This window comes from Kogia breviceps, chromosome 14 (assembly GCF_026419965.1).
Source record: "Kogia breviceps isolate mKogBre1 chromosome 14, mKogBre1 haplotype 1, whole genome shotgun sequence".
NCBI lineage: Eukaryota > Metazoa > Chordata > Mammalia > Artiodactyla > Physeteridae > Kogia > Kogia breviceps.
In genome coordinates, this window is record NC_081323.1 from 62,503,519 (window position 1) to 62,523,171 (window position 19,653).

General features: G+C 39.3%; 1 protein-coding gene across 3 annotated transcripts in view; it reads right to left on the reverse strand.

Annotated features, from left to right (window-relative positions):
* Nucleotides 1–19,653, reverse strand: part of TXNDC11 (thioredoxin domain containing 11) — a 63,349-nt gene that overhangs the window by 18,561 nt on the left and 25,135 nt on the right. For all 3 annotated transcript variants that reach the window (XM_059036289.2, XM_059036292.2, XM_067011839.1), the window contains one exon: nucleotides 2,057–2,169. In XM_059036289.2, the coding sequence (XP_058892272.1) occupies nucleotides 2,057–2,169 (113 nt within the window). The remainder of the gene's footprint in view (nucleotides 1–2,056; nucleotides 2,170–19,653) is intronic.

The window sequence follows — 19,653 nt, forward strand, 5'->3', positions numbered from 1 at the left end:
GAGGATAAAAGGCAGGGCAGGATCAAAGCACATCAGCCCTGTCCTCAACCCCACACTTCACAGGTGAGGAAAATTGAGGCTCAGAGCAGTGACACGACCTGTCCCCTGCCTGTGCAGCTAAACCCTAGCCTCTACTTCTCCAGACAGAGTGCTTCCTCACAAGCAGCTCAGAAAAGCAAAAGCAGCTGTAAGAGGTGACTTCCATATCATGTGGTTCATCTTCTTCCCTTTAGACAGACTCGTCTATCAACAAATAAGACTCCCTGCCTGCTGCTGGCAACAATGACCTCTACCCTGCGCAAGGGGAGCTCTAAGGGAACAGAAATGATGGAGTCAAGGATAATTTTTACCTTGGTAAAATCATGTTTAACTTGGTCCCTGGCAACCCTCTGTTAGGGCAGAAGTTTGGATCTGCCTTGCTCACATGTACCCCCAGTGACTAGAACACCCGGCACAGAGCAGGAACTCAACAAATATTTGCATGAATCCATGAGTGACCTAGAACTTGTACAAGGCCACGGATCACATTTTATGTGTACAGAATGGAGAGATACACCTAGATTTTTTGCTTTGTTTTCCTATAATAATCAAGACTACGTCAACACAAAATTATTTTTGAAATTCCAGTGATATAAATCACTGGGTTTCAAACAAAACTCCCCACAGAATGCTTTGGAGAGTTCCACAAAATGAGATATTTTACACTCCCCAAAATAGAGGTTGAAATTGGCTTACAACAAAGATGTCCACTGCTTTTATTTTTTAAAAATACTGGTATCCCAGTAATATTTCATTTGCTAAAAGGAATTCTGCTGCTACACCAACCAAACAACCTTAAAAACTATGGAACTGATGCAGTAAACCCAATATCTTTTTCAGTATCATTCTCAGTCCTACCTTCTTTTCTCCGTCTATTTTAAATTTCTTCCTCAGTACCCTTTACTATACATAAACATGATATATGTTGGTTGTATAGCATGCTATAAAGGAGGGATGAAGGAAAATGATAGCAAAGGCAGATGAAGTCTAAAGAAGATTAGACAGAGAAACAAGGAGACTGGGTGAGTGGTGGGAGAAACCATCACAGCGGTGATTCCCAAAGTGGGATGGTGGGAGTCTGAAAAAACATGATCATCATAATCAACATTTCTATCTGAAAAACAAAGAAATACATTTGACTTTGGGAATATAAACTGCAAGAAGTAAAGCCATCTGGGATGTAGAGATATGCAGAAGCCAGGGTGACTGGTACTGAGGGCGCCCCCCGGGAGGGTCTAACAGCATGAGGCCTGCACGCTGAGCTGAGGGGAACATGGGATTAAAGGGCTGGGCACTCTGGGTATGGGAGATCTGGTCTTCACTCGACCTGTAAGTCACTGACACCATCAATGAAGTCAGAGAGAGAAAATACTGAAGAAAAATAAACTCAGTGCTGGGACTGAGGAAGTAGCAATAAACAGAGCAGAAGCACAGACTAAGCAGGATACAGGCCAAAAGCTCAGAAATAGCTGAGTTGGGGCTGGTCCATCAGAAAGCAAATAAAATCAGGGAACAAAGACAACAATGGAAAACGAGGCTCTCTGGGGTGGAAAGCCAACAACTTCTCACTGTGACTTGACAAGAACTTCAAAATCCATTTCATCAGCTAAAGGAGAAAAGCATGTCACATTACTACTCTTGATAAATGGAACAAATGAACAAAGAACATTGCCCAAAGGAAGCTTAACCTCTGAGAATATGGGCCCAGAGTAACACTTCTCCAAGAGTAACTCTGCAATTTCATCCAAGAAGGAAAACTAACAAGGCTGTATCAAAATCTAAGAATATAAACAGAATTTCTAGATGTTAAATCCAAGAGCCCTCTAATGCATGAGTTCTAAACCAGGGGCATGGGCGCTACAGAGGGGCTGTAGGGACTCTCAGTTCACAATATAAAATCATGTGCACTCTCCTAGAGAGAGTATCCATAGATTTTATCCAATTCTCAAAGAAGTCTGTGATCCAAACAAGGTTAAGAACCACTGCGCTAATATAAACGTGATTTCAAAATACTTACAAGTGATGTGTTGAAATGTCTATGTAAATACACACTTCCAGAGTGTACTAAGGATACCAGTTTCGCAAGATGTTTATTTGTGATAACCCCAAATCGTACTGTTCCTAGGTAATCTGAAACAGAAAATTTTCCTTTATTAAAAAGAAAAAGCCTATGCCTTAAAACAACCACAAAACCCAGTGATCAAATCCTGACGCACAAATTCCCCAGAGCAAAGCTCTTTTTGGGCACCTAGCCTAGACAGAAAAGGAGAAGCCGAAGAAACAACCTCCTGAAACAGACCTCATGTCTACTTCTGTGCAGCTGTCTCTGACAAGCACTCGCGCTGTGTCCGTCCGGGTCCCCCCGACTCACTAGCCCCACCTGGGAGCCCAGGCACATGCTGTTCTGCCTGCACACTTCCACGGCCAATTCCTTCTCATCATTCAGATCTCAGCTCTGACCCCACCTTCTCTGAGAAGCTCTCCCTGACCACCCGCCTCTGGGCAAACACTCAGAGGACGGTCTGGAAGGGGAAACTGGGGCTCCCTCCTGACTCAGGTCCTCTCTCTACCATTACTCTAATTTTTTAATAGCACTTATTAACAGGTACATAATCCTACTGATTTATTTAGGTTTTCTTTGGTCCAACTTCCTCTTAAGTTCTGTGAAATTAGAAACCTTGTTTATTGCTGTTACCCCAGCACCTAAAGCAGTGTCTGGGCATATGAATATTGATCTCTTGATTAATAAATATTAGTTAAGTGAAGCAATCTAGCATATATAGAAACTCATATAAAGTAGTAAGAAAAAGAAAGCAGTTAAAAATGGACACATCACAGAAAAGGAAATGTAAAAGGCTAAAAATACACTCAACCTCACTATTTCAGAGGAAAGCAAATGAGAACAAAATGCCACTTTTCACCTTCAAAATCTGAGACACAGGAAATATCAAATATTGATAACCAGCAGAGAAGCGAGTACTCTGATGCAAAGCTGGTGGAAAGGGTAAAATGGCAGCTGCTTGGGAGAGCAATCTGCTGTAGTGATCACAGTGAGACAGCGACACAGCCTGCAGCCCCTCCACTCCACTTCTTAGTGTCTACACATGTGCACCAAGAGACACGCAAGGACAGTCACCAAGAGATACTCTGCAGCTGTTAAAAACAGTGGGGCAAGGCTATCTATACAACATGAATAGATTTTCTAAGACACATATGAGTAAAAAAGCAAGCTGAAGAAAGATAAAGTATACCTTTTATGTGGAAAAAAGCGTCACACAAAATGTTTTCCCCTACAGGTACGTATGTTTAGGAATGTGTACAGAATCTGAAAGGATAATAAAAATTGTTTCGTGTTGGGGGACGGAGATCAAAGGGGACTTTATCCTTAGGTGTGGAGCTTTCTTCCCCCACCCCCAAGGAGTATATTTAATGTAATATTTGTGTGATTAAAAACGGACTAAAACATCTAGTATTAAAGGTGTAGGAAAAGGTGCATTCTTTCCTATCCCCTCTGATTTATTAGCAAACGTTAAATAAAATATCAGTTAAACTTTAAATGCTACCAACTGATATCCAAGTAGTTAAAACATGAAGGTGCTAAACACACGAAGTTTCTAGCTTAACCACACGGCCCACCTTCCAGCAGTGGCGGCATCTTCCTCTCAGAGGAGGAGTGGCTGTTGAGGATGAGGTGAGAGTGACCGTGTCCCTAACGGCGGCTGGACAATCTAGCACAAACCTGATGAGTTTAAAATGGCATAAAACCAAAGAAACACAAGAAGAGTAAATCAGAAATGGGGCTTCCCTGGTGGCACAGTGGCTAAGACTCCATGTTCCCAATGCAGGGGGCCCGGGTTCAATTCCTGGTTGGGGAACTGGATCCCACGTGCCGCAACAAAGATCCTGTGCATTGCAATTCTAAGACCTGGCACACCCAAATAAATATAAGTAAATAAATAACCAGTAAAGAAAATAAAAATAATAAACCAGAAATGACGGAAATGGCTTACTTATAGGGTGGGTGGCAAAGGGGGCATGGGTAATGGGAACTGGAGAACGGGGTGAGGCAGCCTGACTTTCCTCTGAGTATCAGAGCCACAGCAAAGCTCACAGCCTTCACACACTCAAAAACTAAAATCATGATACCAACCAGCATGTGTGGGGATCCAGTGGGGAACACAAGCACTAACAAACCAACGTAGCTGTACTGCAAATGCATCACACCTCAGTGAAGGGGTGGTGAGTGGGGAGAAAGAACTGAACCAGAAGAGAACAGCAAATGGTATCTTGACTGAATACTGTAAAACTAAAGATGATGAGAGCCAGGCTTCTCAAGGCAGGAGAAAAGTAACATATGAAGAGGGGAAAGCGAAAATGAACTCTGTGGTGTTAGATTGGAATCAGAAGAAATTAGTATAAACTTATGACCTTTCGTATACCCTTATGACTTACGACACAGATAATAGATATAGAACTATGGAGGCATGCATGTGTGTGGGTATAAATATGTATATGTCCTAGCTCTGTCTGCTGAAAGGGCCTAGAAGTAATGACACCTGATACTGAAGAGCATATCTTGTACCCAGATTTGGGTTTCTAAATGTCACTCTCCAATAAAAAGAAACCAGGGCTTCTTGGAGAAGAGGCTGATCTCAGAGCTGGGGCAAAGGAAGTACAAGATGAGCCTGAAACATCTTGTTGAGTCAGAACAAAAGATGTGCTTGTAAAAGGAGGGGGATATGTTCAAAGGACACAGGCGCCAACCCAAGATGCTCCTAATGGCCAAAGCCAGAACAATTTGAGCAACAAAATAAACAACCAGTATTTTTCAAAAGTGTCAATATCACAAAAGACAAGGAAAGAGTGAGGAACTGTTATAGGAGGAGACTAATAAATGTGATGTGGGATCCCAGATCAGATCCTGGAACAGAAAACAGTCACCGGTAAAATTCAATAACGTCTGCAGTTTAGTTAATAATCCTGTACCAATGTTAATTTCTCAGTTTTGGCAAAAGCACCCTAACGAATGGTTAAATAATATGTTAACAATGGGGGAAGCTAAGTGAAGGCAGGACGTTAGGAAACTCCCTGTTCTATTCTTCCAACTTTTCTGCAAGCATAAAATTAGTTCAAAATTTAAATTTAAAAAAATGGCATAACATATAAGTTCAGATTCCAAAGCTGTCAGAAGAAAAAGCAGGACCCAAGAGAGGATGTGAACTGGTAGAAGCAAAGACACCACTCTCCAGGAGAGGGCTGAATTTTGATAGATTGACATTGATAAAGAGAGGCGTGAAGGAAAAGCAGCCAGTAGGAAACTCATTTGATAGTCCGCCAAAGTCACCAACATGATTTATTGGAGCAGAGGAATAAGTAGTGACAGCTTGACTCAAAAGCTGAAAGGGGTCATTCAAAAACCTGTTTAACTGCATTAATAAGAATGGACAGCCGCTTGCACAGAGCAGATTCTAACATGCCCAAACATGTTACAATTTCAAAACTTTATTTTTTACAGAGAAATTTACAAAAATTACACATTTTTAAAGTTCCTGCATATAGTGGAAATCTTGCTGGAAGAAGCAGCTTAAGTTTGCAGTCCCATGTGTACAAGGAGTACATGAATTAGCAGAGGAAGTTTACAGTGTCAAAATGACACAAGAGGACTTCCCTGGTGGCGCAGTGGTTGAGAGTCCGCCTGCTGATGTAGGGGACACGGGTTCGTGCCCCGGTGTGGGAAGATCCCACGTGCCTCAGAGTGGCTAGGCCCGTGAGCCATGGCTGCTGAGCCTGCACGTCCAGAGCCTGTGCTCTGCAATGGGAGAGGCCACAACAGTGAGAGGCCCGCATAATGCACAAAATAAATAAATAAATAAAATAAAAAGACACAAAACAACACTTCTCATCTCCATATCCAGAACTTTCTGTTAAGCAGGGCTCCAGGGCTTTCTACAATTGGGGCCGTTGTCATTTATAAAATGAGTAATTTTGTCCTAAAATTAATGAAGCTTTAATATTTTAATTAAGGTATGTGAATATGTTAATAATTAAAAATAAATTCAGAATCATGCTCTCCCCTCCCCCAACAATGGTCCAACAACGGCATGATCCTATTCAGTTAATAATAATAATAAAATTTCCAAACTTGCACAAGCTTCTTAGATAGCCTCATCCACCAGAGGGCAGACAGAAGAACTACAATCCTGCAGCCTGTGGAACAAAAACCACATTCACAGAAAGACAGACAAGATGAAAAGGCAGAGAGCTATGTACCAGATGAAGGAACAAGATAAAACCCCAGAAAAACAACTTAATGAAGCAGAGATAGGCAACCTGCCAGAAAAAGAATTCAGAATAATGATAGTGAAGATGATCCAGGACCTCGGAAAAAGAATGGAGGCAAATATCGAGAAGATGCAAGAAATGTTTAACACACACCTAAAAGAATTAAAAAACAAACAAACAGAGATAAACAATATAATAACTGAAATGGAAACTACACTAGAAGGAATCAATAGCAGAATAACAGGCAGAAGTGACGTGGAAGACAGAATGGTGGAATTCACTGCTGCGGAACAGAATAAAGAAAAAAGAATGAAAAGAAATGAAGACAGCCTAAGAGACCTCTGGGGCAACATTAAACGCAAAAATATTTGCGTTATAGGGGTCCCAGAAGGAGAAGAGGGAGAGAAAGGACCCAAGAAAATGTTTGAAGAGATTATAGTCAAAAACTTTCCTAACATGGGAAAGGAAATAGCCACCCAAGTCCAGGAAGTGCAGAGAGTCCCATACAGGATAAACCCAAGAATAAACACGCCGAGACAACACATAGTAATCAAATTGGCAAAAATTAAAAACAAAGAAACATTATTGAAAGCAGCAAGGGAAAAATGGCAAATAACATACAAGGGAACTCCCATAAGGTTAACAGCTGTTTTCTCAGCAGAAACTCTACAAGCCAGAAGGGAGTGGCATGATATACTTAAAGTGATGAAAGGGAAGAACCTACAACCAAGATTACTCCACCCGGCAAGGATCTCATTCAGATTCGATGGAGAAATCAAAAGCTTTACAGACAAGTGAAAGCTAAAAGAGTTCAGCACCACCAAAACAGCTCTACAACAAATGCTAAAGGAACCTAAGTGGGAAACAAGAGAAGAAAAGGACCTACAAAAACAAACCCAAAACAATTAAGAAAATGGTAATAGGAACATACATATTGATAATTACCTTAAACGTGAATGGATTAAATGCTCCAACCAAAAGACACAGGCTTGCTGAATGGTTACAAAAACAAGACCCATATATATGCTGTCTACAAGAGACCCACTTCAGACCTAGGGACACATACAGACTGAAAGTGAGGGGATGGAAAAAGATATGCCATGCAAATGGAAATCAAAAGAAAGCAGGAGTAGCAATACTCATATCTGATAAAATAGACTTTAAAATAAAGAATGTTACAAGAGACAAGGCAGGACACTACATAATGATCAAGGGATCAATCCAAGAAGAAGATATAACAATTATAAATATAGATGCACCCAACATAGGAGCACCTCAGTACATAAGGCAACTGCTAACAGCTATAAAAGAGGAAATCAACAGTAACACAATAATAGTGGGGGACTTTAATAACACCTCACTTACACCAATGGACAGATCATCCAAACAGAAAATTAATACGGAAAGACAAGCTTTAAATGACACAATAGATTCGATAGATTTAATTGATATTTATAGGACATTCCATCCAAAAACAGCAGATTACACTTTCTTCTCAAGTGCACACGGAACATTCTCCAGGATAGATCACATCTTGGGTCACAAATCAAGCCTCAGTAAATTTAAGAAAATTGAAATCACATCAAGCATCTTTTCTGACCACAATGCTATGAGACTAGAAACGTTTTTTTACAGGGAAAAAAACGTAAAAAACACAAACACATGGATGCTAAACAATACGTTACTAAATAACCAAGAGATCACTGAAGAAATCAAAGAGAAAATCAGAAAACACCTAGAGACAAATGACAATGAAAACATGACGATCCAAAACCTATGGGATGCAGCAAAAGCAGTTCCAAGAGGGAAGTTTATAGCTATACAAGCCTACCGCAAGAAACAAGAAAATCTCAAATAAACAATCTAACCTTGTACCTAAAGGAACTAGAGAAAGAAGAAAAAACAAAACCCAAAGTTAGCAGAAGGAAAGAAATCATAAAGATCAGAGCAGAAATAAATGAAATACAAACAAAGAAAATAATAGCAAATCAATAAAACTAAAAGGTGGTTCCTAGAGAAGATAAACAAAATTGATAAACCATTAGCCAGACTCATCAAGAGGGAGAGGACTCAAATCAATAAAATTAAAAATGAAAAAGGAGAAGTTACAACAGACACCACAGAAATACAAAGCATCCTAAGAGACTACTACAAGCAATTCTATGGCAATAAAATGGACAACCTGGAAGAAATGGACAAATTCTTAGAAAGGTATAACCTTCCAAGACTGAACCAGGAAGAAATAGAAAATATGAACAGACCAATCATAAGTATGAAAATGAAACTGTGATTAAAAATCTTCCAACAAACAAAAGTCCAGGGCCAGATGGCTTCACAGGTAAATTCCATCAAACATTTAGAGAAGAGCTAACACCCATCCTTCTCAAACTCTTTAAAAAATTGCAGCCAAAGGAACACTCCCAAACTCATTCTATTAGGCCCCCATCACCTTGATACCAAAACCAGACAAAGATACTATGAAAAAAGAAAATTACAGACCAATATCACTGATAAATATAGATGTAAAAATCCTCAACAAAATACTAGCAAACAGAATCCAACAACACATTAAAAGGATCATACACCATGATAAAGTGGGATTTATCCCAGGGATGCAAGGATTCTTCAATATATGCAAATCAATGTGATAAACCATATTAACAAATTGAAGAATAAAAACCATATGATCATCTCAATAGATGCAGAAAAAGCTTTTGACAAAATTCAACACCCATTTATGATAAAAACTCTCCAGAAAGTGGGCAAAGAGGGAACCTACCTCAACATAATAAAGAAAAAAAATTTTTCAATAAACTGTTAGCCAGGTAACTGGCCAGTTATAGTCTCTATTAACCATCCAGTGCAAGGTGTCAGAAAGACACCTGCAAGATTTAACATCTTGAAAGAACATCTGGGTGAAGGCAGTAGTTACTGAGCAGTTTCTGTAGCTGGTCACACAAACACTAAGTATGTCAAGATGACCACAGCATGAAGACTGCCGCCTGCTACAAAAGGTGCCGAGTCCTTGACACTGTGTCCCTCAGCTACAAGGCAACCCACTGCACATACAGCCACCACTAGGCTCCCCATGAGACGTGGGGTGATGAGAATGAATACTATCATGCTGATTCGCTGTTTGTGTGCTTTGAGTAACAAACAGCCTTTCTCTGATCCATTAAACATTGTCTACTTTTAGCATGTATTGTAGGTTTACCCTTTGCTATCTTTTATGAGACTAGGGTTCTTTACTGACACTAACAGAATGCTCTATCCCTGCTTCCCACACTCCCATAGGTGGAGCTTCTGCTGACCTTCTTGTACCTTCCACACACCACTGTCACCATTTACCTCATAGCAACCACCAAGGATGCATCGAGAATGGAAAGATCTGAAATTCTATCTGGTTTCCATTCAGATTCATCTGGCTCACTTGTGACCTTTCTGGTGTGCATTCAGGTTTTTTGTTTTGGGCCACTGCCTAATGTTTTAATATCAGACTACTTTATTTTGCTTAAAACCATTGCTTTAAATTCAATTTTTAATATTAAAACTTCAGTTCAGTGTAAAGCAAACACATTCTGAGGCAAGACCTCAGTGAGGCAACATATTAAAATTCTCAAACATTCCAGAAAGAACAAGAATTCATTTCTTTTGTTAGCAAAAGAGAAGTTTTTTCTTTTTATTGAAGTATAGTTGATTTACAATATTGTATAAGTTTCAAGTGTACAGCAAAGTGATTCAGATATGTACATATGTATATATATATATTTCACATTATTTTCCACTAATCGATTTTTAACTGTGCTTTAAAGTTAATAAAGGGTCCTGCCAGAAGCAAAGCTACACAATTCACACTCAGCAACTACCAGATTACCAAGACTACCGGGAGGACACTGCCTACAGGAAGGAGACTCAGCATCTTAGGAAGTAACTGTTTTCCCTAGGATACTTGGATAATGAGGCCTAGGCCCTGAGTGCACTGTCCTATGTCGTAGCCACTAACCATATGTGGCTAATGAGCACTTGAAATATGAGCAACCAAGGGACTAAATTTTAACTTTATTTGATTTTAATTAATTTAATTTAAAAGTGATACTCAACTCAGTTGTCAGAAAATGTTTAAGTATGTTTAAGACAACATGGGTATGTAACCTGAAGCTAATATAATATTGTAAATCAGCTATATTTCAATAAAATAAGTAAAATGAAACAATATAAATATTTGGTATATAAATCACTTTTTCAACTGTAAATTTTATGAACTCTAAATACAGATCAAGTATTTCCAATGAACATTTAGCAGCTGAATTGAGATGGGGCTGTTAAGTATAAAAGACTTGGTTCAAAAAAAAAAAAGTAAAATATCTCAATAGTTTTTAGGCTGATTACATGTTAAAATGCTAATAATTTGGGTACACTGGGTTAAATGAAATATAAATTATTAATTTTACCTATTTCTTCTTAAATTTTAACGCAGCCAACAGGAAATTTTTAAATACCTCCAAGGTTCATCTTATAGTTCTACTGGACTATGCCAAGGTGGCAATGATGAAAAAGCAAGATTCATGTAACTCAGGAAGAAGATTAGGCTAAGATAATAAAATAAGCCCATTAGCCAGTAAATCTTAATAATGGACAATTATCTGGGAAAGATACATAAGACAAAGATTTTTTCGTGAATGATTATTTTTAAGAATCCAAGAGCAGTGAATGATTATTTTTAATAATGTGTCCCACTCTCTCCTTCGGAAAGGAAAAGGTGGGGCTCTAAACCTTGTGACTCTGGGTATAAACTGCTGAGCTTCTGAAATTAATTCTCTCAGAGTGCTAGAGTAAACAGCGCTTGGTGTCCTACAAAGTAAGGTACCCAGGAATACAATGAAATAATGAGCAGAAATGCTGGAACCGAACAACATGGAAATTTTTACATCAGGAATAGCCATCTGCTCTCCAGGAGGCTTTCACGTGAGCTAATCTCTCAGGGATCATAGGACAAAATGGAATATCAGGTGAAGAAAAATACTGATAAAGGAAACTGCTACCAAATAAACCATGAAATACTTCAAAACGATACCACTGGATTAAGTCACATGGCTTTTTTTTTAAACATCTTTATTGGAGTATAATTGCTTTACAATGGTGTGTTAGCTTCTGCTTTACAACAAAGTGAATCAGTTATACATATACATATCCATATCTCTTCCCTCTTGCATCTCCCTCCCTCCCACCCTCCCTATCCCACCCCTCTAGGTGGTCACAAACCACCTAGCTGATCTCCCTGAGTCACATGGCTTTTAATCTGCATGGCTAAGAAGTTATTTACTCCCTGCGAAAAATTCTCTCACTTCTTTACTCTGGGAAGTAGTGACATTCCAAAAGGCAAACCTGTATTGTGGTACCTTCCATCCTGGCAACGATTCTCATTTTACTCTATACTCTGCCATTTTTATTAACTTCTGCTTTCCCACTCTTCTTTACAAGGTTTTGGACAAGGAAGAAAAAGGAAAACGACAGGATTATATAAAAAGGAATAACAACAGCCCCTCCAAGATTACTCAACATTTACATGGTGATTCAACATCATTCACTAGCTGATGACTTCACACACTTTAAATGCATTCATTAAAATGAAAAAATCTTCAAATAAATGCAATAGTTTATAGAAATGTTTGTTTTCAATGTATGAACTATAGCTATTGCTTGCATTTTTTTCCACAGAAATCTGACTCTGAGATTTGTATACTGTCAAAATTCTTTTTTTTTTTTCTTTTTTTGGCTGTGCCGCATGCCTTGTAGGATCTCAGTTCCCCAACCAGGGACTGAACCCGGGCCACAGCAGTAAAAGCACTGAATCCTGACCACTAGACCACAAGGGAACTCCCTCAAAATTCTTAATATAAAGCACAAAGCAATTATCTAGAAAAAAAATCTGGCATATGGGCACCAGAGATACAATATGCGCATTCTGGTACATGCCAAAATACTGCTAAACTCTAAGTAAACATGTAACTCCTTAGCTGTGATTTTTCTCTTTCTTGTGAGTTAGGGAGGAGGGAAAGAAAAATATAGTTCCAAATACGTCATTTCAGGGGAACATAAACTATAGAACTAAATATGCACTGTTCTATATACTAACATGACAGTAAACTTAACACCCTCACACCATTGTTCTCATTTAACCAGAGCATAATATTAAAATGATCAATTCAAATACGTCCCTTGCGTGTATTTCAATTAAATTCCTTTTTTTAAAAAAAAAAAAAAACACCCGCAGGGAGGGAAAGACTTCACAAAAGAAACACATCTGCTTAGAAATCCCTCCTCCATCCCCTCTTATGCTGCTCTTAGGGTCTAGCATAGGTGTCACATATTCTTCTTTTTTAAATAACTCTTTACAAATATAAAAACAATTCTTAGCTTCCAGGTCTAAAAAAAAAAACAGGCCAAGGGCCAATGCATTTTCAAGCTTAAGTTTCCTTTAGAGGCAACTAGGGCAAAGTTACCTTATCCTGCAGATGGGGAAACTGAAGACCAGTGAGAAGGGGTGACTGGTGAGCTGTGGTCACACAGGACATCTGCCACTAACATGACTCATCAGGTCAGTCTCTGACTACTTGTTAGCAAGATACTACTAAAGTCTAAGGGAAAATCAGAAAACAACGTTGGTTGCTAAGTGGGAGACACAGCCAACGAGTGCAACAGGAGTTCCAAGAAGGGAGCCAGTGGATGGAAATCTCCACTTGATGTCCACAGTGTGCCAGACACCATGCTGACCGGGCAATATTTACAAATCCCAGAGGACTTCAGTTAGGCCTTGAAAAATTAGGAAGGCAGATAATAACTAGGGCAAGGCATTGCATTTTAAGCAGTATCATGGGCAAAGACCAGGAGGTAGGAATCACCATATTGTGCCACCTGCCCCACCTCCGGAGAGTACGGAGGCTGATGGAGTGATGTGGTCCTGGATTCCTATCTCACTCCTCATTTACTGGGACGTGACTATATCAAGTTGCTATTTCTGCTGTAACAAATTACCACTAACTTAGTAGCTTAAAAAAACATAAATTTATCTTACAGTTCTGGGGGTCGAAGTCCAAAATGGGCCTCATTGGGCTAAAATCAAGGTGCAGCAGGTAATGTTCCTTCTGGAGGCTCTAGGGGAGAATGCATCTCCTTGCCTTTCCTACCATTTAGAGGCTACCTGCATTCCCTGGCTTGAGGCTACCTGCATTGGCTTGTGGCCCCTTCCGTCTTCAAAACCAGTAATGGCCCGACAAGTCCTTTTCATACTGCATCACTCTGACACTATTCTTTGCCTCTTGATGTCACTTTTAAGATGCCACTTTTAAGAACCGTTCTGACTACACTGGGCCTACTCAGATAATCCAGGATAATCTCCCTTTCTCAATGTCAGATGATTAGCAACCCAAATCCACAGGCAACCTCAATTTCCTCTTGCCATGTAATGTAACATATTCACAGGTCCTGGGGATTAGAATGTGGACATCTCTGGGGAGCTACTGTTCTGCCTCAGTGTCCTAGATTCTGTTAACAACCTCCTCCAAGCCTCAGTTTCCTCACCTGAGATAGTAACACTGAGATAATAACAGTTTCTACTTCAAAGAGTGGCACTGGAGACTGGATCATCCAGGTAAAGTACTCTGTCCAGTACCAGCTTATCACGCTCAACGTTACATAACAAGTGGTCAAGTGGAGACCAGAACAGGGTTTGTCTGCACTGAGGCGAGTCGTTTCACTGTAAGTTTGTGACTTTATTATAGAAGGTGATCCCTGAGAGGTTTCTAAGATTTTAGTGTTTTGGATTTTTTGTCTAGGAGTCTTATTTCAGCTTAAACAAAACAAAAAACCAAAACGCCCCGACAACCTTGAAGAAATAGGATCAAAAATCAAAACACACACATACATACTACTAAAACAGGACACCTGTAAAAAGGCAGAAAATACCGTAAGACAATTAGAAAGTAAAGATGTTGTAATTTTTCAAATACATGGGTTCAAGGAATCAAAGTATCTACAAATGGGCACTAAATTTAGTTCTGAGCTCTCTGCACACCTTTTGCTCTTCTCAACGCCGCCTATCTTCCACTCTCTTGTTCCTTACACACTTACCTGAAGGCTGACCCTCATTCTCCTGGGAAATCATCCCCACCTCCAGTCTTCCCTGATCTGATCCGCACGCCCCACCTTCGTGCTGACAAAGCCTGTCACAGACGTGTCACTGCACTCACATTGTGAGTAAGCCCACCTGTTGGCCACACTAGCTGGTGGCACCCCGATGGTGAGGAACAGGTTTTACTCCTCTTTACAGCTGTAGCACAAAGTGGATCCTCAAATGTTTGCTGAATTAATAAGTCATGCTTCTGAAGCTAATTCAAAGTGCAGGGATGTCTGTTTTTGGCCTTAGTGCTTATCCAGCAGCACTTACAAGGCTTAAGAGATGTCATAATAAGAATAAAAGCATTTCCTGTGAAATATGATCACATCCTTGCTAAAATAATAGCAACATAATTAAAAAGTCAATTTTAGGTATGGGAACAAAAGGTATGGAATTTCTAATGTGTATTAATCAGTACCCAGAGGGCCTCAGAACACAGGCAGTTAGAAAAAGATTTCCCTCTTTAAGTGAGTATAGTGACAACAAATGAGATTATGTGGGAAAACCAGTGACCTAGAACCTGTTTCATTCACGGAGAATTGTTAAACCCAATGCTTGGTCCAAACTCCCAAGAGTGAGACCCAGGAACCTGAGAAAATAAAGCAATTTCAGAGTCAACCTTGCCTAAGAAGTCAATCCCTTGTCTTTTCAATGACTTTAAGAATGTCACTTTCAGGATAAGAAAATCCTACTTTTCAGACCTCTTGATGTTGTACAAAGTTTCACAATCTAACAGAAAAGTGCTCCAAAAAAGCTTTATCTGTGAATAAGGATATGGAGGAGGGAGATTTTTTGTGTCCTGACTCAATTCTACCAGCAAATCACAGCACCATCAGACACCACCTAGTGGAGTAGAGGGACCCTACACTGGAATTACTTCTTCCTCTAAAAAATTCCTATTAAAAAAAATTCATTACAACAGTATTTTCCAAAGGTGTTCCTTAGAAAACTAATGCCACAAGGTTCCCTGTCAACTATGTTTAGGAATTCCTAAAGGTGGAAGGGAGTGGAAACGACGTCTTTAGTTAATAGTTTAGTGTATTTTGAAGATGACATTTAAGTATCATGTGAATTTCAATTCAATCCATGAGGACTCTAGTGTCAGGGGACGGCGAGAAGCCAAGAAAAAAGAGTTAGGAGAATAAGCCAGGCAGGGACACCATCCAGTCCAGTGGGAGTGATTCCTGCACATTGGTCTATGGAACCTGAAAGGCCAGGCATGAGGAGAAGTGGTGGTGGGAGGGTATCCAAAATGACTCAACATCCCTCTGCCAAAGTCACTCCAACCTGAGCAATTTCAAGGTAAAGTATCCTTTAACTAGTCATTCATTCAAACTTTTAGCTGAATTGTTAGAGTTGTAGGAGAAAGACAACAAAACCTTGGCCTCAAGGCGCTCAATAAATACTGTCTGAACAAACCAGCTCAAATTTTGGTGGGACAGACGTGCAGTCAGCTCCACAGCGAGAACACCATGCAGTACTGTCATCCTTTGGTGTCCACAAGGAATTGGTTCCAGCCCCCACTCCCCTTGGATACCAAAATCCATGGATGCTCAAGTCCCTTATATAAAATGGCATAGTATTTGCATGTAACCTCTACACATCCTCTGGTATACTTTAAATCACCTCCAGATTACTTATAACAACTAACAGACTGTAAATGCTAAGTAAACAGTTGTAATTACAACATAATGCTATGGAAGTAGTTGCCAGGTACACGATACATTCAATTTTTGCTTTTTGGAACTTTCTGGAATTTTCTTTTTCCTAATATTTTCGATCCAGGATTGGCTGGATCCAAAAGTAAAGAACCTGTGGGTATGGAGGGCCAACTACAGAAAAAACAGCAGGTATGGAGTGCTCCAGGAAAAGGGCAGAGGAAGACCTGTGTCTGCTGGTCGTTCAAGGTACATACTATCTGGTGTAGATGCTTTTAAGAAAACAGACACAGTACTTACTTCAGGTGCTCTCAGCCAGTGGCTTTCTCATTAAACTGCTACAGATTTTCAGACTATTACTTTATTCACACACAACATACTTCACACATGATGTGGCCTTGTAAAACAAGCATTTACCCTTACCTTCACCCTCTCCAATTTTACAGACAGAGAAACTCAAACACAGAAAAGTTAAATGTTTTGTTCAAGTTTATAAACCTGCCAGGGGCAGACAAAGGCTAAGGACCAGATACTGCCAGATCCCAGGCCACTGCTTGTCCCTCAGGCGGCACTGCATTCCTTTTGAACAAAATTTGTTGCAAATTTTCTCTTTTAAAAAGGTCACTGAATCATAACAGAATATAACATTTTACCAGAACACATTTTTAGAGTAAATAATGAAATAATCATAAGATGGAAGAAAATCAAGTAAGCAACTTAAAAATATCAACCCCTCTACCAAATTTTCTTTAGACAAATTTTTTTTAGGCCTGTCTGCCAAGATCAAAGGTGGAAAGGCTCCAAGAGGAACAGGCTCTGCAGTCTGGGAAAAGTGAAGAAGTACAAGAGATGGGCTTCCCCAGGATCCTGAAACACACAGACTGCCAGCCCACAGTTAATCATTCAGCACTTTAAAAGGATTAACCATTAATGAGGGATGTGTAAGACCTTTTACAAAAAATTGAAAGGAAGGTTTGAATAAATTAATATCATGCTGTGATTCTAGAAAGGGGGGCTAAGTTTTATGAACATGTCAATTACCTCTAAGTCAACTTAAACATTTAATAAAATTCCAACCCAAATTCAGCCAAATGCATAGATGGATATAAAAGAATATTCCATAAAACACCAGAACTAGAGGATGCGGAGTCCAGAGTTCACCAGGTAATTACTTACAATGTAAAAAATGAAATATTTACTCATAGAAAAAGAGGGATCTAGACCAAGAGAAAACACAGAAATAGACCCAATTACATATTAGAAAATATTTTGTGATAAAACAAGCATCATCAAGATGAAGGATAAAGAAAGCATTATTCTGTGAATGGTGCTAACTGATTAGCCAATAAGAAGGGAGGAAAATCAACTGTGCTCTGTATTTTAAGCCAAAGTAAATCCAGGCAGCATAAAGTGCCAAATAACTTTAAAATTCAAAAAGAAGTGAACTAATTAGTGACCAGATTTTTCTAAAAAAATAAATCAAGAAAAAGAACCACAGATTTAACTACATGAAAATATAAAACCGCTAAATAAAAAATGATAAAGGTAAAATGGCTAGGAAAATAATGGACAGAAATAGAACAAAAGGGTTACTGCCCATACCACCTAAGAGGAGGGGCGACATCAACTGACGAATCAGCACCAAGTTGGAGAGCACTAGGTAAAGGACACAGGTAACTGAGATGTCCCCTCTCAGCAACCCCACAGCACCCAGGCAGGATGCTTCATATACGGTACATTCTCAAAATATCTGTAGACCGATGGCCAACTAGCTTCAAGAAACGAATGTTAGAGAGTGTTCTGGCTATTTCTAAGGCAATTAAAAAAAAAACAAACATTTAGGCAATGGAAAGACGTGTATTTTATATATGCTTGTGGCTTGGTGAACCAGGACATCTGCTTTCTACCACAACAGACTAAACACTTCGTCAGTTAAGCTCTCTATAACCAAATGTTAAGTGTGTCAAATGTTCCTCAGGCCTCAATTTGTGTACACAATAGAAACACAACAATGACCTAGAATTTACATTCCAAACTGTCCCATTAAAAGAAAAGTCTGCACGTGTTTCTCTTACTTGACATTGGCTATTAATAATAATAATATAATAATAAGTAAAATACCATTTGACTTCAAGGTAGGAGAAAGAAAAGGGGAAAAAAACTCAGATGCTCAAGGCAAGATTTATTTTAGGTAATCCTTCCAAATTTGTTTTTTTCTTCTAAAAATGGTTCATTAAGCTTAAGTGGGAGTTTACCCACAAAACTGGGGTGAAAAATTATTAATTAGAATGAACTCAGTTCTTGCAAAGTTCATATGCAACAGGATTTTATAAGACCCAACCAGAATCACAAAAGAGGGAAGAAATGTAGTACAGGTAAATTGAGCTGATTTATTCTGAGAAGAAATTTCATGTAATCATTTGTCAAAATTAGTGATTTGACCAAAAGGTTCATTTTGTACCTTCAAGTAGTTTTTATCCATTTATTACCTTCCTTGCTTAAAAAAAAAAAAGAAAAAAACAAGGGTAAGTCAACTAAAAAAAAAAAAGGGAGGAAAAAAGGCTACTATCTTTTTTGTGTGTATGTGTGGTACGCGGGCCTCTCACCGCTGTGGCCTCTTCCGTTGCAGAGCACCAGCTCCGGACGCTCAGGCTCAGCGGCCATGGCCCACGGGCCCAGCCGCTCCGCGGCATGTGGGATCCTCCCGGACCAGGGCACGAACCCGCGTCCCCTGCATCGGCAGGCGGACTCTCAACCACTGCGCCACCAGGGAAGCCCAAGGCTACTATCTTATACTTAGAAAGGTTTTTCCAAAAAGAAGCAAAATTTTGGAAACCTCTGAATGAAAAAGATGAATCATAAACACACAATATAAGCCAACTAGATAACAAAACATCCTTCCAAATCTTGAAATAGCTTCTCCATCTCAAGTACTTGAATGCTGCCATCATTTTAGTGACTGACTCTAGGCTACCCTTTTATACATAATCTTCAAAGGACTTTATTTAGTTTCCTAAGATTTTTGAACATCTATTTGCTTAAGCTTATTTAACTTGGTAGTATTTTGTTTTCAAAATTCAAACTCTGACTCACTGAGCCTTCTTAGTCACCTGAAGCTGTGCAGCTCAAAGTCTTTCAAGTGGATAGAAAACACACCTAATGTGACAGCTTGAGTTCCTCTCCCAGAGTCCCCTGCATGAAAAGCATAAATACAGTAGATTCTCTATGTATAAAACCTTAAGACAATGGACATATTAAAATAGCAAGTAATATAATTATTTGACGTATTAATAGTATACTATTATAATACCCTCCCCAAAATATTGAAGCAATGTAATATCCAGTAATAGGAGGATGACTACATATTTTTGGCTGACCTACTGAGGGAAAGATGACATGGCCATCAATCTGATCACTCATTTGGCAAATAGTGATTGAGCCCCTGCTATGTGCCAGATGCTGGAGAAAGAACACTAAACTGAAGACAGACAATCCCCA